The sequence below is a fragment of the Gobio gobio genome, assembly GCF_949357685.1.
Source record: "Gobio gobio genome assembly, chromosome: 5".
Lineage (NCBI taxonomy): Eukaryota > Metazoa > Chordata > Actinopteri > Cypriniformes > Gobionidae > Gobio > Gobio gobio.
In genome coordinates, this window is record NC_137101.1 from 26,230,500 (window position 1) to 26,244,700 (window position 14,201).

The window sequence follows — 14,201 nt, forward strand, 5'->3', positions numbered from 1 at the left end:
GTTTGTTTTCCCACAGGACGCTGCCTTCCGCCAGTATTCCTTGCGCTGTCTGTTATCTCAGGACGTGCTGTTGCAGGAGGACGTTGAGCTGATTGAGCTTCTGGATCCGAGTGTTCTCTCTCTGGGCTCCACTGATACTGTCTGCCCCAGTGCCAGCACTGCTGTGCCAGCGCCATGCTACCTCTCGCCACCCTCTCTATGGTACACAGCCACATCAATACCAACAATAACTCCTTACCGTTATCAGGCTGATATGTCACCGGTGTGTTTCTTTGTTACAGGGATGTGTCCATTTTGGTCGGGCTGCTAGCTGTCCTGCTTGGCCTGTGCTTTTCGTACCCTGACCACGAGCAGGCTCTGTGGCTGTGTGCCGTCCTGGTGTGTGTTATGTGTGCGTGGCGCGGTCTGTCTCTGTGGCGTAAGGCGGTTCTACAGCGCCGCGTCCAGTCTCTGGCCGTCCAGCTGGAGGGTTTGGTGAACAACAGCCGAGCGCTGACCAGTCTCTCTCGCAAATCTCTGCGCCTCATGCAGGAGACCGAGGTCATCTCACGAGGATTTACTCTGTAAGTGTCACAACACACTCACATGGACCCTTCCTCTTTAGTCACGTGTTTGTTCATGTCAGCAGTGTCTTTAGATTTTGTTTTGTGTGTGAAAATCGGAAATTGATTCTTGTGCATTAGTTTTGCATGTGATCCAGTTTAAAGCTGAAGTGCCGCTCATGAGTAAATCTTTTTCCTGTCCTGTCCATGATCGATCAAACAAACAGAGCAAAACCCATATTTAAAGCTACACTGTGTGATATTTTCCCCCATTTAGCGGTGAAAATGTATATGACCATCCAGTGAATATTAGTTTCTGTTCCTCTCAATTCCAATTTCGTTTTAACTCCTACGGTGGCCGATTTAGTCCAAGATTAACATGGCTTACCTCGTCCACATTCGACACGGTGTCATCGAGTGTTAAAACACGAAAGGCGAAGCTTGAATTCACGGGTATGTCCCTCTTTGGCTAATGTACTTTCAAAATGGAGGGGCAACATGGCGACCCACATTCGAACCCCTCACCCGTATGTATTTTCAATGGCATATTATAAACTTACGAGAATACTTTATTACTTGAAAGAAGTAAATATACATTAATGAGCACATATTTTTGAAAGAACTAAGTGTTTTTAGCTAAGAATAAACTAAAAAAGTTACACAGTGTAGCTTTAAGAATGGTATATTTATAGTTGACTCTATAGTATGGACATTAACCTGAGATAGGAAAAAGCATTTTAACATCCAGGATATTACACGCTTAATTTTTGCATTATACATCCTGTATTCATTTATTTATTTTGATGGCTTATTTGCTGCATTTGCAGTGCTATTACTTGATTGGGAGAAGCAGTTCCATTTTGCACGACTCATTGTCTTATAGTTTTGAATGTTCCTCGCTTTTTAGTGAAAATATGAGATAAAATTAGACAGTTTAAGCTGTCTTTACGTTTACACCTGCATTTTTAATTTGAGCTTTTTTATATATAAGTAAAACCAGAGCCTAAAACAAACTTTTTGCTAATCCTGACTTAAGAAAATGTATCAGCCATAAATACTTTTTTACTGGCCATTACACTGTTTTTGCAAAAACTGAGCAATCTGCCTTATGGGTGGGCGATATGGATGTTTAAAGTAAACTTCCCGCACAACGTGTGAGTAATGAATTGAGTTCCTTTCACATCTTCATTTAAATTGGCAAGGCTTAAAAGATTTTTAGTTGCATTTGGCGCTTGCCAGTGTTAATTTTAGGCCCTGAGTAAAACGATATATTTCCAATAATTGCTGGAAATTTTACGCACATTTTCACAAACAAACTTCGGCGTTGTTTAATGGGATAGGTAGATATAGATTCAAAAATTAAATTTCTGTCATTAATTACTCACCCTTATTTTTGGGTGACCTAACGTTTAACATAATTAGTGGATGTCTAATTCGTAATAATGTGTTATATACAAATTGACATTTTCCACACGCTATATCCTGCATTTGAGTTACTGGCATGTGCTCATTTCCTCTATTTAAACCTGTTATGTCTGTGTTTAAATATAGATAATGTATGTGTGTATTTAGTTTGCTATGCATGTTGAATGTAATTTGTCTTTCACTAGATACTGTCTGTGTTATGTGTAATAATTCTTAATAATATACACTACTGTTCAAAAGTTTGGGTCAGTAAGATAAAACAAAATGAATACTTGTATAAATTAAATCTGATTTAAGTCTGAGGCTGAGGCTGTTTGAAGCAACTCATAATGTAATAACTGCACATAATGTAATACGGTAAGTATTACATTATTATTATTATTATTATTATTATTATAATAATGTTCATAATGTAGTAATTTTCTCAATGTAAAAAAATCTTGAGCTCATAAAGTAATAACAATTTTTGCATTATGAGAAAATTATTATAAACTCACCAAAAACACGGAACATTTTCATTATTGAAATAGCTTTTAAAACATAAAAAAATTGTATTCCCTCACAGTACATTTTTTTCAAATCTAAAGCCAGTCTTAAACTACCTGTGAAATGCAACAGAGTTAAATATTCATGCAATTATTATTAATAATATTAAACATAAAGCATTGGTATTCCTTTACAGTACATTTTAAAAATCTAAATCCAAACTTTTTAGAACTCAGATTTTTTTAAATGTACTGTAAAGGAATACTAATTGCTTTGTTTATTAATAATAATAATAATAATTGCATACATATTTAATTGTTGCATTTCGCAGTTTTTAATAGCTTTTTAAAAAAAATGTTTTAAAAGCTATTACAATAAAGAAAATATTTGACATTTTTGGTGAGTTTATAATGTAATACATTTCTCATAATGTATATTTTTTTATTACATTTATGAGCTCAAGATTTTATTACATTTTGAGAAAATAATTACATTATGAACATTTTATTACAATAATAATGTAATACTTATTACATTATGTGCCGTTATAACATTATGAGTTGCTACACCATTTTGGTTACTTTAGATTAATAATGTAATAATATTTCACAATTGTACTGTCTTACTATATTGATTTAAATAGATGCAGCCTCGGTGAGCAGAAGAGACTTCTTTCAAAAAATCTTTTGAATGGTAGTGTAGGTGTCTTAGTTTGTCGTTATTTTTGTGTTACATGCTACATTGTAACATAGTGTCAGTCTAGTAGTATTATACGTGTTGTATGTGATGTGTGTCTGCCCTGATGGTTCTCGGACGTCTGCACAGTTGGATCACATTTCACTTGTCAAGTTTACTCGACAGGGTGAGTGGCGCCTGTCCCTTTAACAGGGCGGGACAGCTTCGGAGTCAGCAGCTGATTGGTCTACGGAAGGCGGCCTATCAGAGTCTTCGCTGCGCATTCCGAACCTCTCGCCTCGCCACATGCATCATGCTCAAATCATATCCTGATCCAACAGCATCGCAGCGATCAGTTGCTTTTACATTACGATTTCTAAACATTTAATTCACTTGGATCCTTAGTGGTTGAGTCCTTGACTATGTTTTACATTTCCGCTGAACTCAGAGATCGACAATGTCACCAACTATGTGTCCACCGTGCCGATCAGAGAGCTAGGTCTTGGTCTGGGGGTGGAGCATCTTTCTGATGAGCAAGCGCAAGAACTGACCAATGATTACAGCCTGCCTGCACTCAAGGTACAGAAACTTGCACTATATTTATACGTACTCAATAACTATGTTAGATGCGATTTAATCACGACTAATCGATTTGACAGCGGTAATAATTATATTATATTAGACAGGGCTCGACATTAACGCTTGTCCTGGACAAGTGGATTTTTTGAAGGGGCAAGTGAAAGAGAATTTGCCCGACCGGACAAGTATCCTGATTAAAATGTCAATTACTAAAAATAACTAGGGAATCACCAAAATGCAAGAATTATTCTGCATTCATTTAGTGTAAGTGGCGATCGATAGTGGATAATAATATATCATGTATAATGAACTGACAGTAACAAGGTTGAGCTGTTGACTCTTGGGGAGAAATTGAATATAATACTGCAGTATGTTAACACACAGAAACGCTGTTAACATACTGCAGTAAAAGTTTTTATATTTATAACATATGATACAGTTACACAACACGCAATATCACACAACACTCAAATCATACCATCCATCACGATTGAAAATGTGACACTGATTTCATACGCCAGTTCCATAAACAATTCGTTAACATTGTCACTTACATTTTAGATGCAATATTGATTGTTTTTGTTCTATTTTAGCTGCGAAAATGGTTCCAAACAAAGATCTCAGCAGAACCATAACGCATCTCGCAGTAACGGTGTGTTACTGAATGATTCAGTGTTTTGAATGAATCGGTTGAATCAAAGATTCAATGGCCTATTCATAAACGACTGCCTCATTCTTGAATGAATCAGCCGTTTCAACGAATCATTCAGACGGTCACCTGCCGCCACCTACTGGCGGTTAAGTTTAATGTTTAAACATCCTTTCCAACATTTCTTATTTGTGTATTCAAAAAATATTTAAAATAATCTCATAACATTATTTAATGCAGTTGTAATTTTCAGTGTACATTATTTAATTTGATTGCTAACAGCCCTATAGTGTCTTTTTCTAATTTAATGTATTGATCAAATTTAACAACATAAAATTAAAGCTGAAGCATAGCCTATATAAGATTAGGGGAAAAGGCCCTTAATAAAAGGTAAAATTATCACAAATACGTCAAAGCTGATTGAACACTTCTGAATAAGAATATTGCTACAGAATAAATTATATTTACAACACACACAAAAAATTCCGGACAAGCATATTTTTTATGCTTGAAAAAGGCTTAATGTCGAGCCCTGTTATATTCAATAATATAGTAAATATTATATTATATTCATTATATTATTATATTAAAATAAGTAGTAATAGTTTTTTAAATTTGTATTATTTAAAGTAATAAATATCAATAAATACCTACATATATTTTTCATGAAACATTTAAAATCACATTATATGGTATGCTGGGACTTCTGTCAATATTTTTGGTTCATGACGTGGTTGAATTATTATTTGGATTAAATGATTGAAATGGATCAGGCAAAGTCAAAGAAATTAATCAAACCTTTTTTGCTGTGGTTTCTGTGAGTCGTGACACAAGAAGGAGGCACAAATCTATTCCACGACATGTTTAGGAAACCTAATGGTGAAATAAAAGGCACATTATCCGTACAATATTCGTAATGCTTCTTTTCATTGCATTGACAAGATCATTGCAACTATATTAAAGGGTTAGTTCACCCAAAAATGAAAATTCTGTCATTAATTACTCACCCTCATGTCGTTCGACACCCGTAAGACCTCTGTTCATATTCGGAACACAAATGAAGATATTTTAGTTGAAAGCTGATGGCTGAGAAAGGCTTCAGATAGGCCTCCATTGGCATTCAGTACATTTACACTCCCAAGACCCATAAAAGGCACTTAAAACGTCGTTACAAAGTCCATCTCACCACAGTGGCTCTACAATAATTTTACGATGCGACGACAATAGTGTTTGTGCGCCAAAAAAATCAAAATAACACCTTTATCCAACTTGTCCTTGTCTTCCGTGTGTGCCTCCACGACGCATGCGCGAGAATATGACGTAGCGCCGGCTTTCGGGAATCCATGAAATGCACACTTTAACCCCATTTTGAGAACTACGCCGAGACCTAAAGCACGATCAATGTAGAATTCAACAGCTTAGACACGCGCGTCTTCCTCTGCTTGTAAACAAATCGCTTCTGGGTCATGTGTCCGAACGCCGGATCTGCGTCATATTCTCGCGCATGCGTCGTGGAGGCACACACGGAAGACAAGAACAAGTTGGATAAAGGTGTTATTTAGATTTTTTTTTGCACACAAAAACTATTGTCGTCGCATCGTAAAATGATTGTAGAGTCACTGTGGTGAGATGGACTTTGTAACGACGTTTTAAGTGCCTTTTATGCGTCTTGGGATTATAAATGTACTGAATGCCAATGGAGGCCTATCAGAAGCCTTTCTCAGCCATCAGCTTTCAACAAAAATATCTTCATTTGTGTTCCGAAGATGAACGGAGGTCTTACGGGTGTCGAACGACATGAGGGTGAGTAATTAATGACAGAATTTTCATTTTTGGGTGAACTAACCCTTTAAATATATTGCCCAGGTCTATTCTCTTCAGTAATCATTGCTTGGTTTGCAGACATTGTTCCAGTTGTGGGTCGGGCAGAGCTCTGAGTTTTTCCGGCGATTAGCTCTCCTGCTGTCTCCGGGGAGGGAGGAGCTAGACTCCAGGTCCCGCCCCCTCACATACAGCAGCGTCCCTTTGATTACGGACTCTCTCCATCGCACCCTGGCCGGCTGCCTTGTTGATCTTCAGCGCAGCTTTGATTTCCATCGCTACTTTGAGACGCAGCACCAGTCGCTGGCCTCAGGAAGAAACGGACGGGCTCGACAGAAGTGTAGAGAGCTCAATTCTCTGCACACGTCTGTCCGCAGTTTACAACTTCACCTGAAAACACTTTTAAACGAGTATGTACCTGTTAGGTAGTTTCATTGTTTATAGAATTTTTTTTATCTTATTTATTAGAACTATTTTAAGTCACAATTTTTTATTTTATTTAATCATTTAATTCTAAAAATGCACTTTTTTCTATATTTTAAAATTCACTAAAATATAAGAAGATCTGAAACAATGGCAATTGATTTACTCAATTTTAATACGGAATACAAAAACGATAAAAAAAATGTCCTAGGGTGCACAAACACACTGGTTAACACACTTTTTTTTATCACAACGGTTTAATTTCTCCTAGGGTCATAATTCTGGAGGATGATTTGGAAAAGTTAATGGTTGCTAAAGAGACGGAGGAGATGACGTGCGCGGGATATCAGGAGCTGAGGGAACGTCTGCAGCTGGTGCAGCCACACATGCAGGCCAGCACCTGCTGCTGGGATGACACGCTCTCGCAGGTCGACCGCATGCTACGCCGGGTCTCCAGCCCCCCAGGTCAGAGGTCATCCTCTCAACCAATCACAGCACTCTGCTGCTGCGCCGCTCCTTTTGGAATCTGAATGAACCACTATTTTGTTAGTTTCATTTTGCTCTAATTAGTTTTTCTGAACATTTTTGCGAATATTTAAATTCAGTTTGGTTTTTAGTATAGTATAGTCCAAACAAACAAACAACACCAATTTGTGATTCTTGGGTAAAATTTGAGACATTTTACATTAGTACAAACTCATGATTTTGGTAAAAGGTTCCTTTTACAGGAGGAGTTCACCTAAATGTAAAAATTTTATAATTCTGTACTCACCATGGAATATATTAGGCAGCAAGTGAACATTTTGTCCTCAAAGTTGATGTGTTAGACGCAGGAAAAATGGGCAAGCGTAAGGATTTGAGCGAGTTTGGCAGGGGCCAAATTGTGATGGCTAGACGACTGGGTCAGAGCATCTCCAAAACTGCAGCTCTTGTGGGGTGTTCCCGGTCTGCAGTGGTCAGTATCTATCAAGAGTGCTCCAAGAAAGGATCAATGGTGAACCGACGACAGGGTCATGTGCGGCCAAGGCTCATTGATGCACGCGGGAAGCGAAGGCTGGCCTGTGTGGTCCGATCAAACAGATGAGCTACTGTAGCTCAAACTGCTCAAGAACTTAATGCTGGTTCTGATAGATGTCAAATGTAACTCACAATGTTAACTTATTGTTCATTTAACAGTTGTATAAAATATCACATTTGCAATCGTGCTGATATTTGGAAAAAACGTCACTCTTGCTTGTTATATTGTAAAATAACTACAGTACATCATATGATATAAATTTTATATAATATTATTATTATTAGGTCATGTTGACATAAATATTAGTTAATGTTGGTATCATAAATGGGTCAAAAATGACCGTAAGACAATAGAATGCATTAAGGCTGGGTGCTACAATGATAATTTTCCTTGATTCAGTTATAACAAAAGTTTGATAAATGTTCGATATAATGTTTATGCACCACGGTGCCAGTCCGCCCTTGAACTGCACAATGGTATTATGGCAAAAATGTGGAATATTCATATCAAAAAGTAGTCTAAAATCACAATTAACGGTTTGGTTTCTACAACTCTCACGTAGGAGCAAAAATCGCCCTTTAAACTTGAAAGATATTGATATCGACTGATATGATTTTATCGTGATCATTTTTTTTGGCCATATCGCCCAGCCCTAGAATGGGTATTATAATTTTATAGTCAGCTGGATATTATCAGTCATGTGGTTATTATAGAAAAATATTTCACTGCAGAAACAATTGACCGGTAAAAACACAGAATTGACCAATCACAATCAATTATTCTAGAGAGCCTTGTGATATGCCTGTAGCATGACCATATATGTGTATACGAGCTCTCTTACTGAAGTCCTCACCATATAATTGGTGCGTCACCCTTTGTGCGTAACAGTGTGTGTCTTAGGAGTATTTTTAGAGTTCCTTATTCGACCGATTTCCCTCCCTTCAGTTATTTTAGGGATCTTTAGGGAAGTTGGAGGGTAAAAAAAAACAGAGAGAGAGGGATGGGGTGAGTGATGTCCTTTACAGAATTAGGCCACAATGCACAATGAAATCATTGGTCGCATGGCACCCAGCTTTATATGATGACACTTCTCAGGGCTGGTGCTTTTACTGTAGGAAGGTCAAAGTTCAGCTGTGCAGTTCTTTCATGTATTTTTGCACGTCTACTAACAAACGTGCCAAACAACAGAAGCTATTTTTAACAGAATACCTTTATTACTCTGCACAATTTCTGCAGGTAACAGAGTATGCAGCAGATAAAATATGACCTTTTAATGCCCTTTTTTTATCCATATATGCCAAAATTGTACTTTTTTAGGACTAGATTATAGCAAAGATTTCATCTGTTTTCAGGGACCCCCCCCCCCCCCCATATTTCATAATTTACATTATAATGTTGTGATGTATTAACAGAACATTAGAACATTGGGCAGAACATCACAATAATAACATTACCGCATCAAGCGACATTCGATTCCTATATATTTTAGTGCGTCATGAATCGAGAAACTGAATTTGTCCCATATCGTTTTGTTGAATTTTTTTGTGTTGAAAGGAGACACATTAGCAGGATACTGTGTATTTGTGTGTGTTCCTCAGAGAGTTCAAATCAGCCAGAGGAAACAGCTGCCCCAGATCCCCCTCCTGCCCCCATTACACACATACAGGACAGAGACCCTGTGCCTGAGGAACAGGTACTGTGTGTGTGTGTGTGTGTGTGTGTGTGTGTGTGTGTGTGTGTGTGTGTGTGTGTGTGTGTGTGTGTGTGTGTGTGTGTGTGTGTGTGTGTGTGTGTGTGTGTGTGTGTGTGTGTGTGTGTGTGTGTGTGTGTGTGTGTGTGTGTGTGTGTGTGTGTGTGTGTGTGTGTGTGTGTGTGTGTGTGTGTGTGTGTGTGTGTGTGTTTGTTTTTTAAAGCATGAGAGAAGTATTAGCATCTCTATTATTATTATTATTATTATTATTAAGTTGGCTTGGGAGAGCCAACTTACTGAAATCCTATTTAAACTTATTTTTATTATTATTATATTTCTTACTCAAATTTACAACTCTATCTCCTCCTAGAGCTTTAACTCCACATACTCCAAACTCGGCTCAGACCTTCAAACTAGTCTGACTCGGTATGCTATATCTTTTCTAACTGATCCGACTCACGGTTTTCCTAAAAATGACGATCAAAACTCAAAAAAATCCCATTGACTTTCATTGACGGAATGTTCAGATGAGCCAAGACTGTTCAAACTCCAACTGACAAAAATTCAAATCTAAACACTGAAGCCCATTAGACTCAAAGAAGCTGCCATTCTATGAACTACTATTTCTAATCAACTGAGACTCAAACTTCCGTTCTATCTAATATTTCTAATCTAAACCAAAATAAAATTATACTAGAGCGGGGTAAACTGGGGTAAATCATACTAGAGCTGGGTAAACTGGGGTAAATCATACTAGAGCTGGGTAAACTGGGGTAAATCATACTAGCACAGGGTAAACTAGAGCGGGGTAAACTGGGGTAAATCATAATAGAGCTGGGTAAACTGGGGTAAATCATACTAGCACAGGGTAAACTAGAGCGGGGTAAACTGGGGTAAATCATAATAGAGCTGGGTAAACTGGGGTAAATCATACTAGCACAGGGTAAACTAGAGCGGGGTAAACTGGGGTAAATCATACTAGAGCTGGGTAAACTGGGGTAAATCATAATAGAGCGGGGTAAACTGGGGTAAATCATACTAGAGCGGGGTAAACTGGGGTAAATCATACTAGCACAGGGTAAACTAGAGCGGGGTAAACTGGGGCAAATCATACTAGAGCTGGGTAAACTGGGGTAAATCATACTAGCACGGGGTAAACTGGGGTAAATCATACTAGCACGGGGTAAACTGGGGTAAATCATACTAGAGCGGGGTAAACTGGGGTAAATCATACTAGAGCTGGGTAAACTGGGGTAAATCATACTAGAGCTGGGTAAACTGGGGTAAATCATACTAGCACGGGGTAAACTGGGGTAAATCATAATAGAGCGGGGTAAACTGGGGTAAATCATACTAGAACTGGGTAAACTGGGGTAAATCATACTAGCACGGGGTAAACTGGGGTAAATCATAATAGAGCGGGGTAAACTGGGGTAAATCATACTAGAACTGGGTAAACTGGGGTAAATCATACTAGCACGGGGTAAACTGGGGTAAATCATAATAGAGCGGGGTAAACTGGGGTAAATCATACTAGCACAGGGTAAACTAGAGCGGGGTAAACTGGGGTAAATCATAATAGAGCTGGGTAAACTGGGGTAAATCATACTAGAGCTGGGTAAACTGGGGTAAATCATACTAGAGCTGGGTAAACTGGGGTAAATCATACTAGAGCGGGGTAAACTGGGGTAAATCATACTAGAGCGGGGTAAACTGGGGTAAATCATACTAGAGCTGGGTAAACTGGGGTAAATCATACTAGAGCTGGGTAAACTGGGGTAAATCATACTAGAGCTGGGTAAACTGGGGTAAATCATACTAGAACTGGGTAAACTGGGGTAAATCATACTAGCACAGGGTAAACTAGAGCGGGGTAAACTGGGGTAAATCATAATAGAGCTGGGTAAACTGGGGTAAATCATACTAGAGCGGGGTAAACTGGGGTAAATCATAATAGAGCGGGGTAAACTGGGGTAAATCATAATAGAGCGGGGTAAACTGGGGTAAATCATACTAGCACAGGGTAAACTAGAGCGGGGTAAACTGGGGCAAATCATACTAGAGCGGGGTAAACTGGGGTAAATCATACTAGAGCTGGGTAAACTGGGGTAAATCATACTAGAGCTGGGTAAACTGGGGTAAATCATACTAGAGCAGGGTAAACTGGGGTAAATCATACTAGAGCTGGGTAAACTGGGGTAAATCATACTAGAGCTGGGTAAACTGGGGTAAATCATACTAGAACTGGGTAAACTGGGGTAAATCATACTAGCACGGGGTAAACTGGGGTAAATCATACTAGAGCTGGGTAAAGCAAGGTAAACTGTGTTAATCTATCTATCTATCTATCTATCTATCTATCTATCTATCTATCTTCTGATAGACTGTATTAACTTCAAAACAGTCAACCTTTTAAACTACTTTAAACTGAAAATTTTAAACTTTTTAAAAAGCTTTTTCAAACCTTCTGGTCAACTTCCCAAGCCAACTTAAAGTTTGTCTCGACAAACTTTTTAATCTAGTTATTATTATTATTGATGTTTGTTAAGGCAAATGGCACTATTATTATTCATCATTCATCAGTTGATATGAGTCAATGACATGACGCTCATTTTATCCATAGAATAAAAATGCAATTAATTCATACAATGACTTGAATACAGTTCTGTGATTTTTTTTTTATTGTTTTTTTTTTTATATATATATATCTGTTTAAAAATTCATTTAGATATTTTTTCCCGATATTATAATAACAATGATGATAAACTCTTCTTCAAAAAAAATCTTCAAAAGAAAATCTTAAGTATTTTTGTATATATTTTATAAAAAAATGTATTTTTATATAAATAATTTGCTGATTTTAATAATACTGCTTATTAATATTTGAAAAACATTTGCATGCCAAGTCAAAGTCATGTTGTATGACCAACATGCAGAAACATGCATATAACAAGAGATCATATCATAGAGAGGCCCTCAGTGTGTCATAAAATATTAAATAATTTGATGATTAAATTATAATAGTGCAGCAAGTGGTGCAGCTCCCAAAAAATATAATCTCAACATTCTGAATCCTTTCATGATATTTGATTGATTTATGAATTAATGTACTAAAAACACTTTACCTTGAAATGTATTTATATTTCAAACCTTTTCTTTAAAAAAAATTAATAATTAAGAAATTATTACCAACCAACATGAATACAAAGACTACATTTGTTGTGATTTTATTTAGATTTTTTTTTCTTTGTTGTGGACATGTCTTATTTCTCATTGACGCATAAAAGCCATAAACTCCAGGCATGACAAACAAGTAGCCCTCATATTTTTGTCCAAATTTAGTTCAGTTGCTTATTGTTTGTAAGTATAGTGCTTATTATTGATATCATCAACATTTTCATCAACAGGATTTAACAGATGTAAATTGTGGAACAAAGCAAAACAAACTGCTAAGTTTTCAGTGCTGTTATTAGCGCATGTGCAGCAATATGCATAATCTATGTATGTTGTGGTTAGCTTAGTTGGGATTTAAAAAGTTGCTTTTCTTGGCCAGGAACTGGAAGCATATGTCTCAGACTCGGACTCTGAGACGGAGTGGAGAGGGGCCGCAGACATGCTGTCGCCGTGGGAACAGGAGCGCCAACGTCATGAGCGCGAGGAATCGAGGCGTGTTTTACTCGAGCTGAAATCCGTCCTGGGGATCCGAACGTCAGATGGAGAGAGAGACAAACGCAAGCTTCTGCTGTTCAGTGATCAGGGTACTACATGCACAAACACATACTTGCTTCTGTCATACAACAGAGTTTAATATTTGACTGTATTATAGTATTCTCTCTCATAAGTACCGTTATAAAAGCAGATTGATTTTAAGTGAATTTAACTGTTTTAGTGAGTTCATGTAACGGTTCATTTCAGCGAACGGGTTCAAAACCCTTCACTCACAACTGTGTGTAATGTGACGTTAAATTTCCTTTTAATCCTTTAAGACCAGTTAAGGAAAATTGGCCACTTGCAAAACGTCGACTATGATGTAATTTAAATATTTGAGATGTGAATATAATTAGCTTGAAAAATAAATCATTTGTTATGCAAAGTTACTTTTGAATGGCTACAAAAGGAAAGCGATACTTTTAGCAGCCAACTAACCAGCCAAGCGAATCATTTCAAAGCTATTTTTCTTGAAATATTTATTCAAATGTGTTATTTTAATATTATTTTTATATTGTAACTTATATATACTGTATATACGGGCTGTCATTTTTTAAAATCAAATTAATCACAAATTAATCTCACATCAAATTCGGCTGAGAAATTACCCCCAAAAGATAATTTAAAGTCATTGTGTTAAATGAGAAAAGCATCAAAAAGCCATTACAAAAAGTAGCTTTAAAAAAAGAAATATATTTGATTGAATATAGCCATGAGGGTGAGTAAATGACAGAATTTTTGGGTTATATATACCTTTTAATTGTTTTGTTTTTTTATTAATATGGAATATGACATTTTTTTTAAAGGTCCTGTTCTTCATGATCCCATTTTTCAAACTTTAGTTAGTGTGTAATGTTGCTGTTAGAGCATAAATAATACCTGTAAAATGATAAAGCTCAAAGTTCAATGCCAAGCGAGATATTTTATTTAACAGAAGTTTCCTTTCAAAGCCTACAGCGAACGGCCGGTTTGGACTACATCCCTGTACATCCTGCTTTAATGACGTCAGTAGAACAGTTTGTTGACTATCCTCCGCCCACAAGAATACGCGAAAAAGGGGGCGTGGTCTTGTTGCTCCCTCGTGGAGAAGAGGAAGTGTTGCGTTCGGTTGCGTTTGTCGCCATGTCGTCGAGACCGGTCGAGACGCTGTTATTTTCATCCGGGAGTCAAATCACCTTTGTTTGG

General features: G+C 37.3%; 2 protein-coding genes across 5 annotated transcripts in view; one reads left to right on the forward strand and one right to left on the reverse strand.

Annotated features, from left to right (window-relative positions):
• taf3 (TAF3 RNA polymerase II, TATA box binding protein (TBP)-associated facto) overlaps nucleotides 1-14,201 on the reverse strand; it is a 996,662-nt gene that overhangs the window by 658,451 nt on the left and 324,010 nt on the right. The window lies entirely within an intron of this gene.
• Nucleotides 1-14,201, forward strand: part of vezt (vezatin, adherens junctions transmembrane protein) — a 28,841-nt gene that overhangs the window by 10,767 nt on the left and 3,873 nt on the right. For 2 of the 4 annotated variants that reach the window (XM_079817186.1, XM_079817185.1), the window contains exons 4-11: nucleotides 17-201; nucleotides 282-563; nucleotides 3,303-3,452; nucleotides 3,560-3,707; nucleotides 6,259-6,587; nucleotides 6,872-7,065; nucleotides 9,217-9,311; nucleotides 12,862-13,066. In XM_079817186.1, coding sequence (XP_079673312.1) covers nucleotides 17-201; nucleotides 282-563; nucleotides 3,303-3,452; nucleotides 3,560-3,707; nucleotides 6,259-6,587; nucleotides 6,872-7,065; nucleotides 9,217-9,311; nucleotides 12,862-13,066 — 1,588 coding nt within the window. The remainder of the gene's footprint in view (nucleotides 1-16; nucleotides 202-281; nucleotides 564-3,302; nucleotides 3,453-3,559; nucleotides 3,708-6,258; nucleotides 6,588-6,871; nucleotides 7,066-9,216; nucleotides 9,312-12,861; nucleotides 13,067-14,201) is intronic. The other 2 variants (XM_079817188.1, XM_079817187.1) reach the window with 1 other exon arrangement.